This window comes from Armigeres subalbatus, chromosome 2 (genome assembly GCF_024139115.2).
Source record: "Armigeres subalbatus isolate Guangzhou_Male chromosome 2, GZ_Asu_2, whole genome shotgun sequence".
Taxonomy (NCBI): domain Eukaryota; kingdom Metazoa; phylum Arthropoda; class Insecta; order Diptera; family Culicidae; genus Armigeres; species Armigeres subalbatus.
The window spans coordinates 203,246,212-203,259,577 of NC_085140.1; the positions used below are offsets into that span (position 1 = coordinate 203,246,212).

At 46.2% G+C, this 13,366-nt stretch overlaps 1 protein-coding gene across 1 annotated transcript; it reads right to left on the minus strand.

Annotated features, from left to right (window-relative positions):
• Positions 1–6,983: 6,983 nt before the first annotated feature.
• Positions 6,984–12,285, minus strand: LOC134209504 (uncharacterized). Its single transcript, XM_062685485.1, has 2 exons — positions 9,985–12,285; positions 6,984–9,914 (listed from the first exon to the last, which is right to left on the minus strand). The coding sequence occupies exons 1-2, from the start codon at positions 12,283–12,285 to the stop codon at positions 6,984–6,986; spliced, it is 5,232 nt and encodes a 1,743-aa protein (XP_062541469.1).
• Between the last annotated feature and the right edge of the window lie 1,081 nt (positions 12,286–13,366).

Genomic DNA, 13,366 nt, shown 5'->3' on the forward strand with positions numbered 1-13,366 from the left:
TCAACTGGGTGAAAGAAACAGCTCGATTTTTAAATACAACGGCTTCTCAATATAAAATAACTTGTGCATTATCACAAATGCAAGAATGCTTCAATTTTATGCTAACTGAAATGGATATCGCCATTATTAGAGTAAGCGTTGATAAGATTACGTGGGCCAACCATCGATGGATCTCCGATGTAATACCTGATTCAGATGTCATTCTTGCACCCAAAGGAAGAATATTGAACATGGCAGAAATGTTTACGGAACCTTTCACTTATGAAACATGGAGTTTACTTTTGGTAGTACTGTTTTTAATCGAAGTGATTAGCTATTTAAGACCGACACTCTTCAAGGATGATCCAATATTGCTACTACTTTGTGGATACGATCGCTACAGTTTCCACAAAGCCACAGGCCCACAAAGGATGGTCTTCTTGCCGTTGGTGATATTTTTCTTTATGATGTCCAACGCTTATGAACCCAAGTTCATCTCGATCATGACTGGCAAACCATCTCTTCCCGATTTCACAACTATCCAGCAGTTGATAAAATCTGGAATGAAAATCAAAGCGAACTTCAACAACCAACCGAGCCTAGTGAACGATCCCCAACTGAATTCTGTACTGATCAACAGCTCCGATAGCATTCTGAATTTGGATGGAATTCACGCGTATATTGGCACCAGCTTTCGCCAGGCAGAAGTCGTAATGCGACTACCAACGTACTATGACTTCGTTTCGCGACGACCCAAATACATAATTCTTGAAGAAAAGCGAGGACTCAAAGTGATATGGTTCCTAGTTGGCATTCGTAGTCCTTTGCAAGAACTGTTTTACTACACACAAAAGGTTTTCTTCGAATCAGGAATATTAGGCCATTGGTACCAAGGTTTGTTCATATTGGCTGACTTCCAACAGACGACAATGAATCGCGAAATTCTGGTAGATGATTTGCATGGCTGGCTACTGTTTGATGATCTTATTCCGGCATGGATTATTTTTGGTATGGGCTTAATTCTTAGTGTAATGCTGTTTGTTATAGAGGTGGTTAATCAAATTGTTGTCCGAACTATTAGAAAGTTGATAAAGTATCTTGGGAAACTGTGTTACAGATTATTGAAAACAGTGCGACACCTGGGAACATTTTTAAGAAATTTCCTCCAGATTCAAAATAGAGTTTATCCTAAATAGAAAAAAAAATCTCGATAACGATGACAAACGATTGATCAAGAAAATTATTTTGAACTTTTTAGTGGAATGTCCTCACTTGTTATAAGACGAGTTTATACAATCCCATTTAATTCCACCACTTAATTGTACCTTGACAGATACGTATTTCGACCTCAACAGTAAGGTCGTCTTCAGTGTCTCGTGCTTGACTCGAGTAAGTCGAGCCAAGTACGAGACACAGAAGACGACCTTACTGTTGTGGTCGAAATACGTATCTGTCAAGGTACAATTAAGTGGTGGAATTAAATGGGATTGTACAAACTCGTCTTATGACAAGTGAAACGATTGATCACTACATTAGTCGCAACATTTTGAGACAATACCACAACTAACACCGATTTACTAAGAACGCAAACGATGTTTCTGGGCCATCAAACTCATTTCCCTTCTCCTTCCTAACAAATTGTTTTTTTTATCCAGCATAAGAGAATAACAAAATAAATATGATTGAAATGCATCCTCTGTGAAATATTGTTTCCATGAAAAGTGAGCAAATTGAGAACACGATATGCCAACGATTCGTGTTAGACATCACCGCCGTCAACGAATCACCTGTCTATCGTTTCATTACTATCACCCAAATTTTCAGCGCTTCTCATCCATCATCAGCATGTCATGTTTAACAGCACCACTTACCGTATCCGCGCATAATGCAACACGTTGAACCTGAAGAATAGCTGCTATCCTAATGCAACGATGATGTTCGCCAAAAGCGGAAATCCTTTAAGGCTAATCAAAATCTCATTTCCACATCCGCGCATATGCCATGTCGAAAGTCGTCTATCCGTTGATGATGATGGGCTGTGCAGCACGTACTCCTGAGTAACGTCAAGAGCGAACGAACTCGCCTACCTCCCCAAAATGGACGAAAGGTTCGTTTTCGTTTCACCACCAAAAACACATCGTTTAGTTTAGTGTATGCTTCCCGCTTCAAATGTGGTGCACCAGCGAATAAGCCACCACATACCGTTGACAAAAAGCTTCGCAATTCGCTAGCAACAACATAAATGTTATATAGAATTCGAAACTAACCATCAACCACCCGCAGACAACAGCACTTAAGTGATGGTGGCTGGATGGAGCAGAAAAAAATGTAAGCGTCATAAATCAAAACACCAACGATATATCACATGATACACTTTCGTCCATGCACAAACATGGGCGGCCATCACATCGCATCCATGAGTTTGGCAATTTCACTGCGAGGTGCCTTGCGATGCGTTAGGGTTTCCCAAACTTCCGATTGATGTGTTTTTAATGTGACGCTTGTGTAAAGTTGATGTAAATTGTCCTTTTCAATTTTGAATGTTGATCATATGTACTTTTTACATAGGAATGTGTGTCTCTAAGATAGTTTCGGGACTTCCTTAGCTTTGTGGGAGACTCGCAATCTGACCATGCTAAAGATTGATTCCGCCCGCTACATGTAGACAATTTCTTGATAAAAGAACATTCTCGACTTTCCTGGGCAATATTAAAACTATCAATAGGAAGTATAAATGCACACCCAAAAAACAAATCTGGCAATCATTGTATAAAATCTTGGCATATACAATTCTGTAAGTTTTTTATACAAATATTGTATAAAAATAATACAAAATTGTATTATTTTAATACAAAAATTGTATTAAAATCTTCCGAAATTGTATATGCCAAATTATTATACAGCTCCTGTAAGGTTCTTATGCAGAATTGTATTAAAATCTGTCATCCGCTGGTTGGGTGCAGAGATGTGCTAGCCTAGGGCTACAAATCTCTCTAATGACAAAAAATGAATAAATGCAAAGTACAAGTTAATGGACTTAAGAAATAATAATACGGGAAAAATCAGTGATGAACCCTTATTCATTGAAAAATCATTTAAATAAAGTAATTACAAAAAAAAATACTAAAAAAATATCTAATGTTTAGTTCAATGGTTTATTTGCTTGAGCTTACTTATGATTCTAACTTGACACCTGATGTGCTAATGATGATTACTTCTCGATAAGCTTACGCCGAATGGCCAATCGCCTCCAATCGTCCTAAACGTTTAGCACCCTTAGGTTCTTCTCAACTAAGAAAATCCATTGTGTACTCGACAAAGTAAGGAACCTAAGCTCTCTTCCGGATTTTGTACTGAATGTTGGTTTCTCTTGACGCTTTTCTGGCATACAAACACCTCACCGTAGTCTGTACAAGTGTTGTATAAGTTTAACTTCCCGGTACTCACATGGTCCTGAATCACTTACGAAATCCCGTTACTGTGCTTCTTTCGAGGGTGTCCAATTTAAGCCCAATTCCCATTGGTATTGTTGCTAAAGATGTCACTTCCGCGGTATCTGATATAAACAATTGCACACAAATCTGCGTGATGGCATCCAGCGCAAAATTAAATCCTCATACCTAAGACTTTCGCTTGATTTTAATTTGCCTTTGCATAAAGTAAACTATTTACAAGACGCCGAATAATCGTTTGGATTTCAACAAATAGTTTGAGAAACACTGTCGTCAACTATTGCCATCTCGTTTATAATATGGACATGTAGCTACTCTCAACTCTGTTATTAATCATAATACGGCATACCTTTCCATTTACCTTTATGTGTTCACGTTGACCGTTGTGACAGAAGAAAAGCTGGTTTATTGGCATCGTCCAGGATCTAGTTGTGAAAAACCATTGTCAGTGTCTTTATATGCACTTTACCAATGATGAGGATGGACCACGAGTAAAGTTTTGTAATAGGGAAGAATACCAATTGTTCGCAACCTATAAGCCTTTCGCCAAAACTCTACAACCAACCAGCGACTGTTAGATTTCTAATAATTTCATATATAACATAACAAAAACTTATCAAGAACTGGGCACATGCGAAATTGTTAGATGGATTCCTTCAGCAGATACGTTCGATATAGTTTCCAATAATATTTCCTCCTGCAAAAATGACGATTACAATTCGCATGGATAGCTCTGTCGGGTTACCTAGTCATAAAAAAATTAATATTTATCCTAAAACACAGTTGTATCTCAACTGCTATACATTTGTATGCTCTTCCTTGATAATTGGCGTTTACTAAATATATCAGCTATTACTACAAACTGAGTAATATTTTTATAATTGTCTTTATTTCAAAGCTCAAGCGCTATTAGACATAATGGAGCCGTCATATCTTTGATTTTTAATTAAATTCATGATTTACGTCTTTTTTTACAATATTAGTTAAGGAATACTAGTAAAAAACAGGATGGGATAGGGCCTAGGTATCGTTCCTGCGGTTTTTTTACTGCTGATTGTCGATGTGAAGACAGGGGACAAACTGTAATGGTACAAACAAATGATTTTTCCGAGCGAAGCGGGTGGGGACGAGGTGGACATGGCCTTTCGACAGACAGGGGGATCAGACAAAAAATGATGTTTTTTAAAGAAATTATACATAAAGGACCTAGCAACATCGTATTTCGGACAACTCCAGACAACGTAGTAAATGTCTTGGTAAGCTGCACCTGTGCAGCTGTGGAGTCGCCTATACTACATGAGGCCGCGGGTAAGGACCAGCTTCTTCTACCTGACCAGCTGAACTTCTCAAACATGGCAGTGAGCAGCTTTACGAACTTCTCCACCATGTTATGTCGAAAATATGGGAAAACGAGGAATTGCATGCTAGCTGGTTGGACGGGCTAATTTGCCCTCTCTTTAAGAAAGGGCACAGTCTGGAGTGCGCCAATTACCGAGGAATAACCCTCCTTAATTCGGCGTACAAAATTGTATCCCGTATTCTGTTGAATAGATTGAGACCGCTTGGAGAGTCTTTCGTCGACGAATACCAGGTTTTCGTGACGGTCGATCAACGATGGATCAAATGCTTACCCTGAGACAAATCCTTGATAAATTACGGGAGTACAACTTGCAGACACATCATCTGTTTATTGATTTCAAAGCGGCGTACGATTCATTCAAACGGAACGAATTATGGCAAATTATGCTTGAACATGGTTTTCCAGCTAAACTGATACGGCTGATTCGTATAACGTTGGACGGATCGAAATCAAGTTTAAGAACTATATAATATCGACTTCATTTGTTACCTTAGATGGATTAGTGCAGGGTGATGCACTCTCGATTCTACTGTTCAATATAGCGCTCGAGGGAGCGATTGGGAGAGCTGGTGTTCAAAGAAGCGGTACCATTATCACAAGATCGCATATGCTCCTGGGATTTGCGGATGATATCGATATTATCGGGATTGATCGCCATGCCGTGGAAGAGGCGTTTGTGCCTTTTAAGAGGGAGACAGCGAGAATTGGATTGGTGGTAGCGATTTGGTGCCGGATGGTGAAAAATTTTAAGTGGTAGAAGAATTTGTGTATCTTGGAACATTAGTGACGTGCGATGATGATGTTACCCGCGAGTTGAAAAGGCGTATTGCAGCTTCAAAAAGGGCTTATTACGGACTTCGTAACCAGCTTAAGTCCCGTAGTCTGCAAACGAAGACAAAATTCGCGCTGTATGCTACTCTGATTCTTCTGGTGGCTTTATACGGCCATGATGAAACATGGACGTTAAAGGAGGCTGATCGGAGAGCTTTCGGAGTGTTTAAGCGTAAGGTGCTACGGACAATACTCGGTGCTCAAATGGATAACGGTATCTGACAGCGTCGCATGAATCACGAGTTGTACCAGGTGTATAAAGGGCTGGATATTATTAAGCTTATACAACACGGCAGACTTCGGTGGCCTGGAACTGTTGTTCGTATGCCGGAAGAACGTCATGCGAAGATGATATTTAGTAGAGAACCCGGAAGAGGCCGCAGGCTTCGTGGAAGGTCTCGTACACGATGGGTTTCTGCAGTTGAAGAGCACCTGAGGACGCTCAATGTTCAGGGCGACTGGAAGCGATTGGCCCAGGATCGAGTCCAGTGGAGAAGGATACTCCATTCGGCGTAGGAACACCACGGACCAGGTGTTCGCCATTCGCCAAGTACAGCAGAAATGCCGCGAATACAACGTGCCCACACATCATCTGTTCACGATACTCGTGTGCGGACTCGAAGGACTTGCTTCACTAATTTAATTAGCCCCGAAAAGTGAACCGCGAATCAAAGCACTCCACCAAATGCACTAAGTCTCGTCAGGGACTTTGACGATTTCTACCACTGCACCGTATCACTCGAGCGCGCAAAGATAAAGTTGGCAGTTTAGCTCAACACTTAGGAAATTTTGTGTCATCTAGGGACCAAAGAAACGACCGACCGTACTTGTTTGTTCTTCAACGTATTATTTGCTACTGACTATGTACAATATTTACAAATTTGCTGTTCCTTCTTCTCAGCCAGCTGATGGTTGACCATCGGCTATCGTGTATGCGAGATAGGTACTCTCTTACTCTCTATTGCTGAAACGCTTGGGGTTCATGTCATTTGGAACTGGTTGATTGATAATTGAATTCAATTGATGACTATTTCTGAACCTAACATTCCGGCCACCTTGAAACAGGAATGTTTCAACTACTATGTACAAATGGGGGTTTTAGGAAAATAATTCATTATTCAGCTGTCGTTGCAATTTATCGTAGACGCTGGGCGTTGCTGATGCAGTCTACTGGTTGGCACGAGAGTCAGGATGATGAAGGAGGTTGTAGAGCGGACGTCGTAGACTACCGGGAACAAAGAATAAGACCAAGTAGATCTTACGAGAGAATGGTAAACTATTGGACCTGCAATTACCTTTGCAGAGACACAGGTGAGCATCGAGCAAGTCCTCCCACAATGGGCTGCTCTACCTGGTTTCTGTTATGTTGATCTTGGTGTCGGAAGCAGTGCAATGCGAGCTACAGCGCACACCACCTCGTTGGCGTTTGCTGTCTTCAAAGTCACCACACGGACGACGCCATCCTTTCCTGGGTGGAGCTTGACAATTTTTCCCAGCGGCCAGTTTGCTGGCGGAACGTTGTCCTCCTTTATGATGACGATGGCGCCCACCTCGATGGTGACGGGCGGATTGCAACCTTTAGTTGCACGGGACTGCAGTTGTTGCAAGTACTCGGGGTACCAGCGAGACCAGATCTGCTGCAGATGCTTCTGGGTGCGATCCCAGTGGTCCAAACGGTTGTCGGCGGTCTCCTTCCAGTTGGATTCCGGAACCGCTTGGAGGTTGCTTCCGACAAGGAAGTGTCCTGGGGTCAAGACGTCTAGGTCGGTTGGGTCCTCCGGTATCGGTGTCAGGGGCCGAGAATTCAGACACATCTCGACTTGTGCCAACAAGGTCAGTAGATCCTCGTAGGCAAGATTGACGTTGCCAACTATCTTCAGCAAGTGATTCTTCGCCGATTTGACTGCGGCCTCCCAGAGGCCTCCGAAGTGTGGTGCTCGCGGTGGAATAAACTTCCAGGTGATTTCGTTTCCGGAACACCAGTCAAAGATTTGGTTTCGATCGGCGGCTTCAGTCTTCAACATGCGATAGACTCGGTTGAGTGCATGCGAAGCTCCTTTGAAGGTAGTGGCGTTGTCCGAATGGAGTTCGACGATCCTTCCTCTGCGGGCGACTAAACGACGGAGTGCAGCTAGGAACGCTGGAGTCGATAAATCGCTCACTAGCTCGATGTGGACCGCCTTGGTTGAGAAACAAACGAATATGGCCACGTAGACTTTGTTGGGGCCACGGGTTCGTACTGCTGACTTCACGTAAAATGGTCCACAATAGTCGACACCGCAAACGGAGAACGGACGCGTCGGCGACACTCGCGATACCGGCAGATCGGCTGTGCTCTGCTGGACTAGAGTGGGCTTGGATCGGAAACAAGTGTGGCATTGGTGAAAGACGGACTTGACAAGATTTCTGCCGCCAAGGATCCAGAACTTCTGACGGAGAGTGGCTAGCAGGAGTTGTGGCCCTGCGTGCAGTAGGCTCATGTGAAAACTGCTAGCCAGCAGAGCAGACAGCGGATGTTTGGCGGACAGAACGATCGGGTGCTTGTTTGCGACGGATAGTGCGGCGTTACGTAGGCGACCACCGACGCGAATAGTACCGTCTTCATCCACGAACGGTTTCAGCCACTTCAGCGATGACGACTTGGCGACACGTTCGCCATTCGAAAGATCCGACAACTCCTCAGCAAATGTTTCCTTCTGCGCTAAACGGCAGAGTAGGTATTCAGCGTGCTGGAGCTCGGAAGTGGTGAGTGGTACCATGGACGTTGAAATAGATCGGATACTAATGGCCAACGGAGGAAGAGATGATCCGGAACTGCGCAACTCTATGCGCTTCTTCAATCGCTGGATATAGCGGCCGCAGAATGCAACCACACGACGTAACTTGTTGTAGCGAGAGTAACGAGAAAACAGATCTCCACAGAAATCTGCTTGTGCGGCGGTCATTGCCACAATCGGTGCTTTGCGCCCTTCTTCGGACGCTGCCGGGGAATTCTCCTGGTCGATGACGGTCTTGGGCCAGTATTCAGGTAACAGTGCGAGCCAGGAAGGGCCATGCCACCAACGGGAACAATTGATAATGTCCGTTGGATTGAGGCCGCGCGAAATATCGTCGGCAGGATTTTCGGAACCAGCTATGTGCCTCCAGTGGTCTATACTTGTGGTGGCCTGGATCTTCGACACGCGGTTAGCGACAAATGTTTTCCAGCGGGTTGGAACGGCACGCAGCCATTGAAGTACGGTGCTGGAATCGGACCAGAAATAGGCGGTGGTGGTGGTCTTCAGCGAGGCATCCACCTTCTTGAAGAGCTGAGTTGCCAGATGTGCTGCACAGAGCTCTAGTCTTGCGATGGAGTGGTGCGTGGATAGCGGCGCGACTTTCGACTTCGATGTCAACAGCTGGACTCGTATACCTTCCGCCGATTCCGTGCGGACGAAGCAGCAAGCTCCATATGCAACGGAGGACGCATCGGCGAAGAAATGAAGCTGGATAGTAGCACCGACTGATGAAAACACGAAGCGAGGAACTTGGACTGTAGCTAGAATGTGAAGCGTAGTGTGGAATTGCTTCCACTCGTGTTGCAGCTGATCCGGCAATGGAGAATCCCACTCGCAGAGAACACCGTCATGCTTCAATGCCCATAAGCGCTGCATGAAGAGCTTTGCCTTTGTGATGACCGGACCCAATAGGCCCAGTGGGTCGAAAATCTTGGCGATGTACGACATTACCTTCCGCTTGGTAAGGATGGCCGCCGGGAGAGGTACTTCTACCTTGAATCGAAGGTTGTCGGCCTTTGGATCCCATAAAAGGCCGAGCGTGGAGATAATCTGCTCATCCTGCAGATCGTGGAGAGGTTGGATGGCCAGATCTTCTGGCGGAACATCATGGAGGACTTCTGGAGCGTTCGACGCCCACTTCTTCAGCAGAAATCCAGCGGAACCCAGCATGGCAGTGACTTGAAGGCGAAGTGTTTTGGCGGATTCCACGTCAGATGCGCCGGACAACAGATCATCGACGTAAAAATCTTCCACCACTGGGTCGACAGCAGCAGGATAGAACTTCGCCTGGTCGATGGCAATCTGCTGGAGTGTCTTCGTTGCAAGGTACGGTGCGCTAGCCGTACCGTATGTCACGGTCTGTAGTTCGAACGTAGCGATCGGATCGGATGGACATCTGCGATAGCGGATACGAAGGAGACGGTGATCGTCGGGATGATGCAATACCTGCCTGTACATCTTCTCGACGTCTGCTACTATGGCAATGCGTTTTGTCCGGAATCTCGTGTAGATGGACTGGTCCAACAAGAAGCGTGTCGTTCAAAGAATAGCCGGACGAGGTCTTGCATGACGCGTCGAAAACTACCCTGACCTTCGTGGTAGTGCTGGATTCCTTGAAGACGACGTGGTGGGGGATGTAGGAGTGTTCAATTCGATCATCTACAGGCTCTGGTACTTCCTGCATGTGACCAAGCTGTAGATACTCCTCCATGAATCGATGGTATGAGTCCTTGGTAGTAAGATCTCTATCTAATCGCCGTTCCAAACTCAGGAAGCGACGATCGGCAATCGACCTTGATTCCCCGAGAAACTTTTCAGAATCTTCAGTTCTCGGAAGACGCACAATGTACCGCCCTGCGGAATTGCGCATCGTAGTAGCAGCATAGTGTTCTTCGCACATACTTTCTTCGGTAGATCGAACTGGAGCCGATGGAATTGTTTCCATGTCCCAGAACTTGCGTAGAGCGGCTTCCAGTCGATCGTCAGCAGTGGAGAGGTAGCAGAACCGTGGAATGCAGGTAGCCGAGCGAGATGCGGGACCAGTGACCGCCCAACCAAAGAGAGTTTCGACTACCCACGGAAAACCTTCACCCAGAGAAATCTTCCGTCCCGTGTGGAGTTCCCAGTACGTTTCGCTACCGATGACGAGGTCTACGTTTCCGGGAACATTGAAATGTGGATCTGCTAGCTCAACGCTTGGAATTTTCCACGCTGAAATATCGATCGGCGTAGTTGGTAGCTCCGACGATGGCTGCTTCAGTACCAAAAACTGCAATTTCATCGAGATCGTTCGATCTCCCGACTCGATGGTTGCTGTAATGGCACTACTAATCTTCTGTGTGGAGGATCCGATGCCTGCGACGGATACGTCCACTGTAGACCGGCGGCTGAAGAGGATCTTCGCCAACGGTTTCGAAATGAAATTCGACATCGATGCCGAATCGAGGAGAGCACGAGCCTTGTGCGAGATGCCGTGGTCATCAACGATGTTGAGAACAACCGTTTCAAGCAGCGTCATGGTGCATGCAGTTTGAACTGCCATGCTAACTTGGCGGGACATGGATGGAAGCGGCTGTTGAACGGAGGAAACTGAAGAAACAGCGGGCTTCGACGACACGGCTGGCTCTGTTGTGCTTACTTGCATTGCTGGCGTAGCTGATACCTTCGCTGGAGTGAAATCATGCAGAAGCGAGTGGTGCTTCTCATGACACGTACGGCAGTTGTATTTGGAATTGCACTTCTTGGATTGATGACCAACGCTGAGGCAGTTCCAACACAGGCGCTTTTGGGAAGCCAACTCTCGGCGTTGACTGACGTTCTTCCCAAGAAACACCGGACATATTCGGATGGAATGACTGTCCGAACAGGAAAGCGGACAGGAGTAGCTGGGAGTGGATGAGGCTGATGCATTGACCGACACTTTCTGCTTGAAGCTTTTCTGCTGGAAGCCGGCCACCTTCGACGAGGCTGGTTGATAACTGTCTGGCCCGACGGAATTTAGTATCCGCACCCGCTGGTAGAGAAAATCGACCAGTTCATCATACTTCACATCGTCCTTGTGGCTAGTCTTCTCCTCCCAGGCACGTAGTGTGGCGTGATCCAGCTTGTACGAGAGCAGGTAGATGAGTGGCAAGTCCCAATATTCCACCGGTTCGCCCAGTTTGGCTAGGGCGCGAACATGACGTTGATAATCGTCGACCAAACCGTGGATGCGTGTTGCACACTCCTGCTTCACTGCGGGCAGCTCGTACAGCGCCTTGAAGAGTTGCTTCTTAAGGTATTTCCGGTTGTCGTACCTCTTCAGCAGAGCGTCCCAAGTTGTAGCGTAGCTATCGGCGGCGATATCGACCGATTCGAAAGGTTTCTTGGCGCTACCCTCGAGAGATTGGAGAAGGTATTGGAGCTTGGCGACTGTGGGAATATCGCCGTTCACGTGGATCATCGAAGTAAACGTGTCCCGGAATGAAATCCAACGTGAAAAGTCCCCATTGAACTTCGGTAGGTCGATTTTTGGCAGACGGAGGTGGAAGTTTGCTTGATGTTGCTGTGGAGCGTGTATCGATTCGTTCAATGCCGACTGGTTAGGATCCCCGGCGCGCTTCGAGAGAAGGAAACCCTTTGCCTTGCAGTACCGTTGCTCGAACTCAACGCGTTCATCGATGTGCTCATCCAGAGCCTCTGGTGCATCCAGCTTCTCGATCACACTCTGACACTCCGCGAAGGTTTCGTTCATCTTGTCCAGTGAATCAATCCGCACACACAACTGGAAACTGTCGCGATCATGATCGTAATCACGGATGAACCGCTCAAGCGCATCAAAAACTTTAAACAGGCACTTGCGCTGAGTTAAGCTACCAGCCAGCTGCTTCTCCTCTTTAGCAGGCATCGCGAACGAAAACGAACGGAAACGGCAGTTAAATCGAACGATCAAATCCTTCCCGACGCGAAACTAACCGTTTCTACGCGAAACCGAACCGGCGGGGGTGATACACAATCGAACGATTTGCTCCTTCCCGTCGCGGTGTAAAAACCCTTCGCGACGTTTAAGATTCGACGGAAGTGGATCGTTTTATATCGAATCGATCTCTCCTTCCCGTCGCGAACGAACCCACTTCTACGCGGTATCGCAAATCGAGGGCGCGAACGGTTTTCCACTCGATTCGCGGCCGTCTCACCAAGCCACAATAGCAAATAGATAAAAGCTACCCACTTTCTTACGTACTATAATCACGGCTACTGCTAGCCACATGCAAAACTAACGTGGAACAGACTCACCGGGGGCTATCCTGGGAACTGGATGCCTTCCAAAAGGATGAAATTGCGCCAAAAGGATCCAATGGCGCCGAGTCTTGCTCCAATCCACGCTAGCAAGCGGTGAAGATGGCGTAAAGGTGAACAGGGTAATTCACCTTCCCACAATGGCCATAGAAAATTCACAAAATGGCCAGGAACAATGTCCGATCTTCTTCACCTCACTAGAGTAACACTCGCCTTAGTGCACTCTCAAGCGCAAAACTGTTCACGCACGAATAGTATGCCGACGGCAGAATGTGCTTCGAAAGTTTGAAACTTCCACCCGCGATCGAAACACTTGAACAGATAGTCACTATTCCGTTCACCCAAATACCGTCGCGATTATCAAACTGCGTGATTTATCACTTCCGCAGCTGCCGAATAGTACCCGCCTTGGTACTATCCCCACGCGCGAAACAGTCACTAAGTGCGCTAATTGAATGTTATTGTCTCCCACACGAACGAGGTCTACCCGCCTTGGTAAAGCCTCCCAACGCACTCGCACTATTAGTTCGCACAAAGCAATCAAAAATGCCAACAATTGAATGGCAGCCACCACCAATGACCAGCGCGCGCGTTTGGTCAGATTGCTTTTTATTGAACTACCGCGGGAATCACTTTCCGGTATGAAATGCCTTCGATCCGGCTCGAAGGACCAAATGTTCACGATACTC

Excerpts from the sequence above, each read along its gene's own strand:
- LOC134209504 (XM_062685485.1), bottom strand. The coding sequence starts at position 12,285 with ATGCCTGCTAAAGAGGAGAAGCAGCTGGCTGGTAGCTTAACTCAGCGC. Across the intron at positions 9,915-9,984 it reads GCACTACCACGAAGGTCAGG|TCCATCTACACGAGATTCCG; the intron begins GTAGTTTTCGAC and ends TTGTTGGACCAG.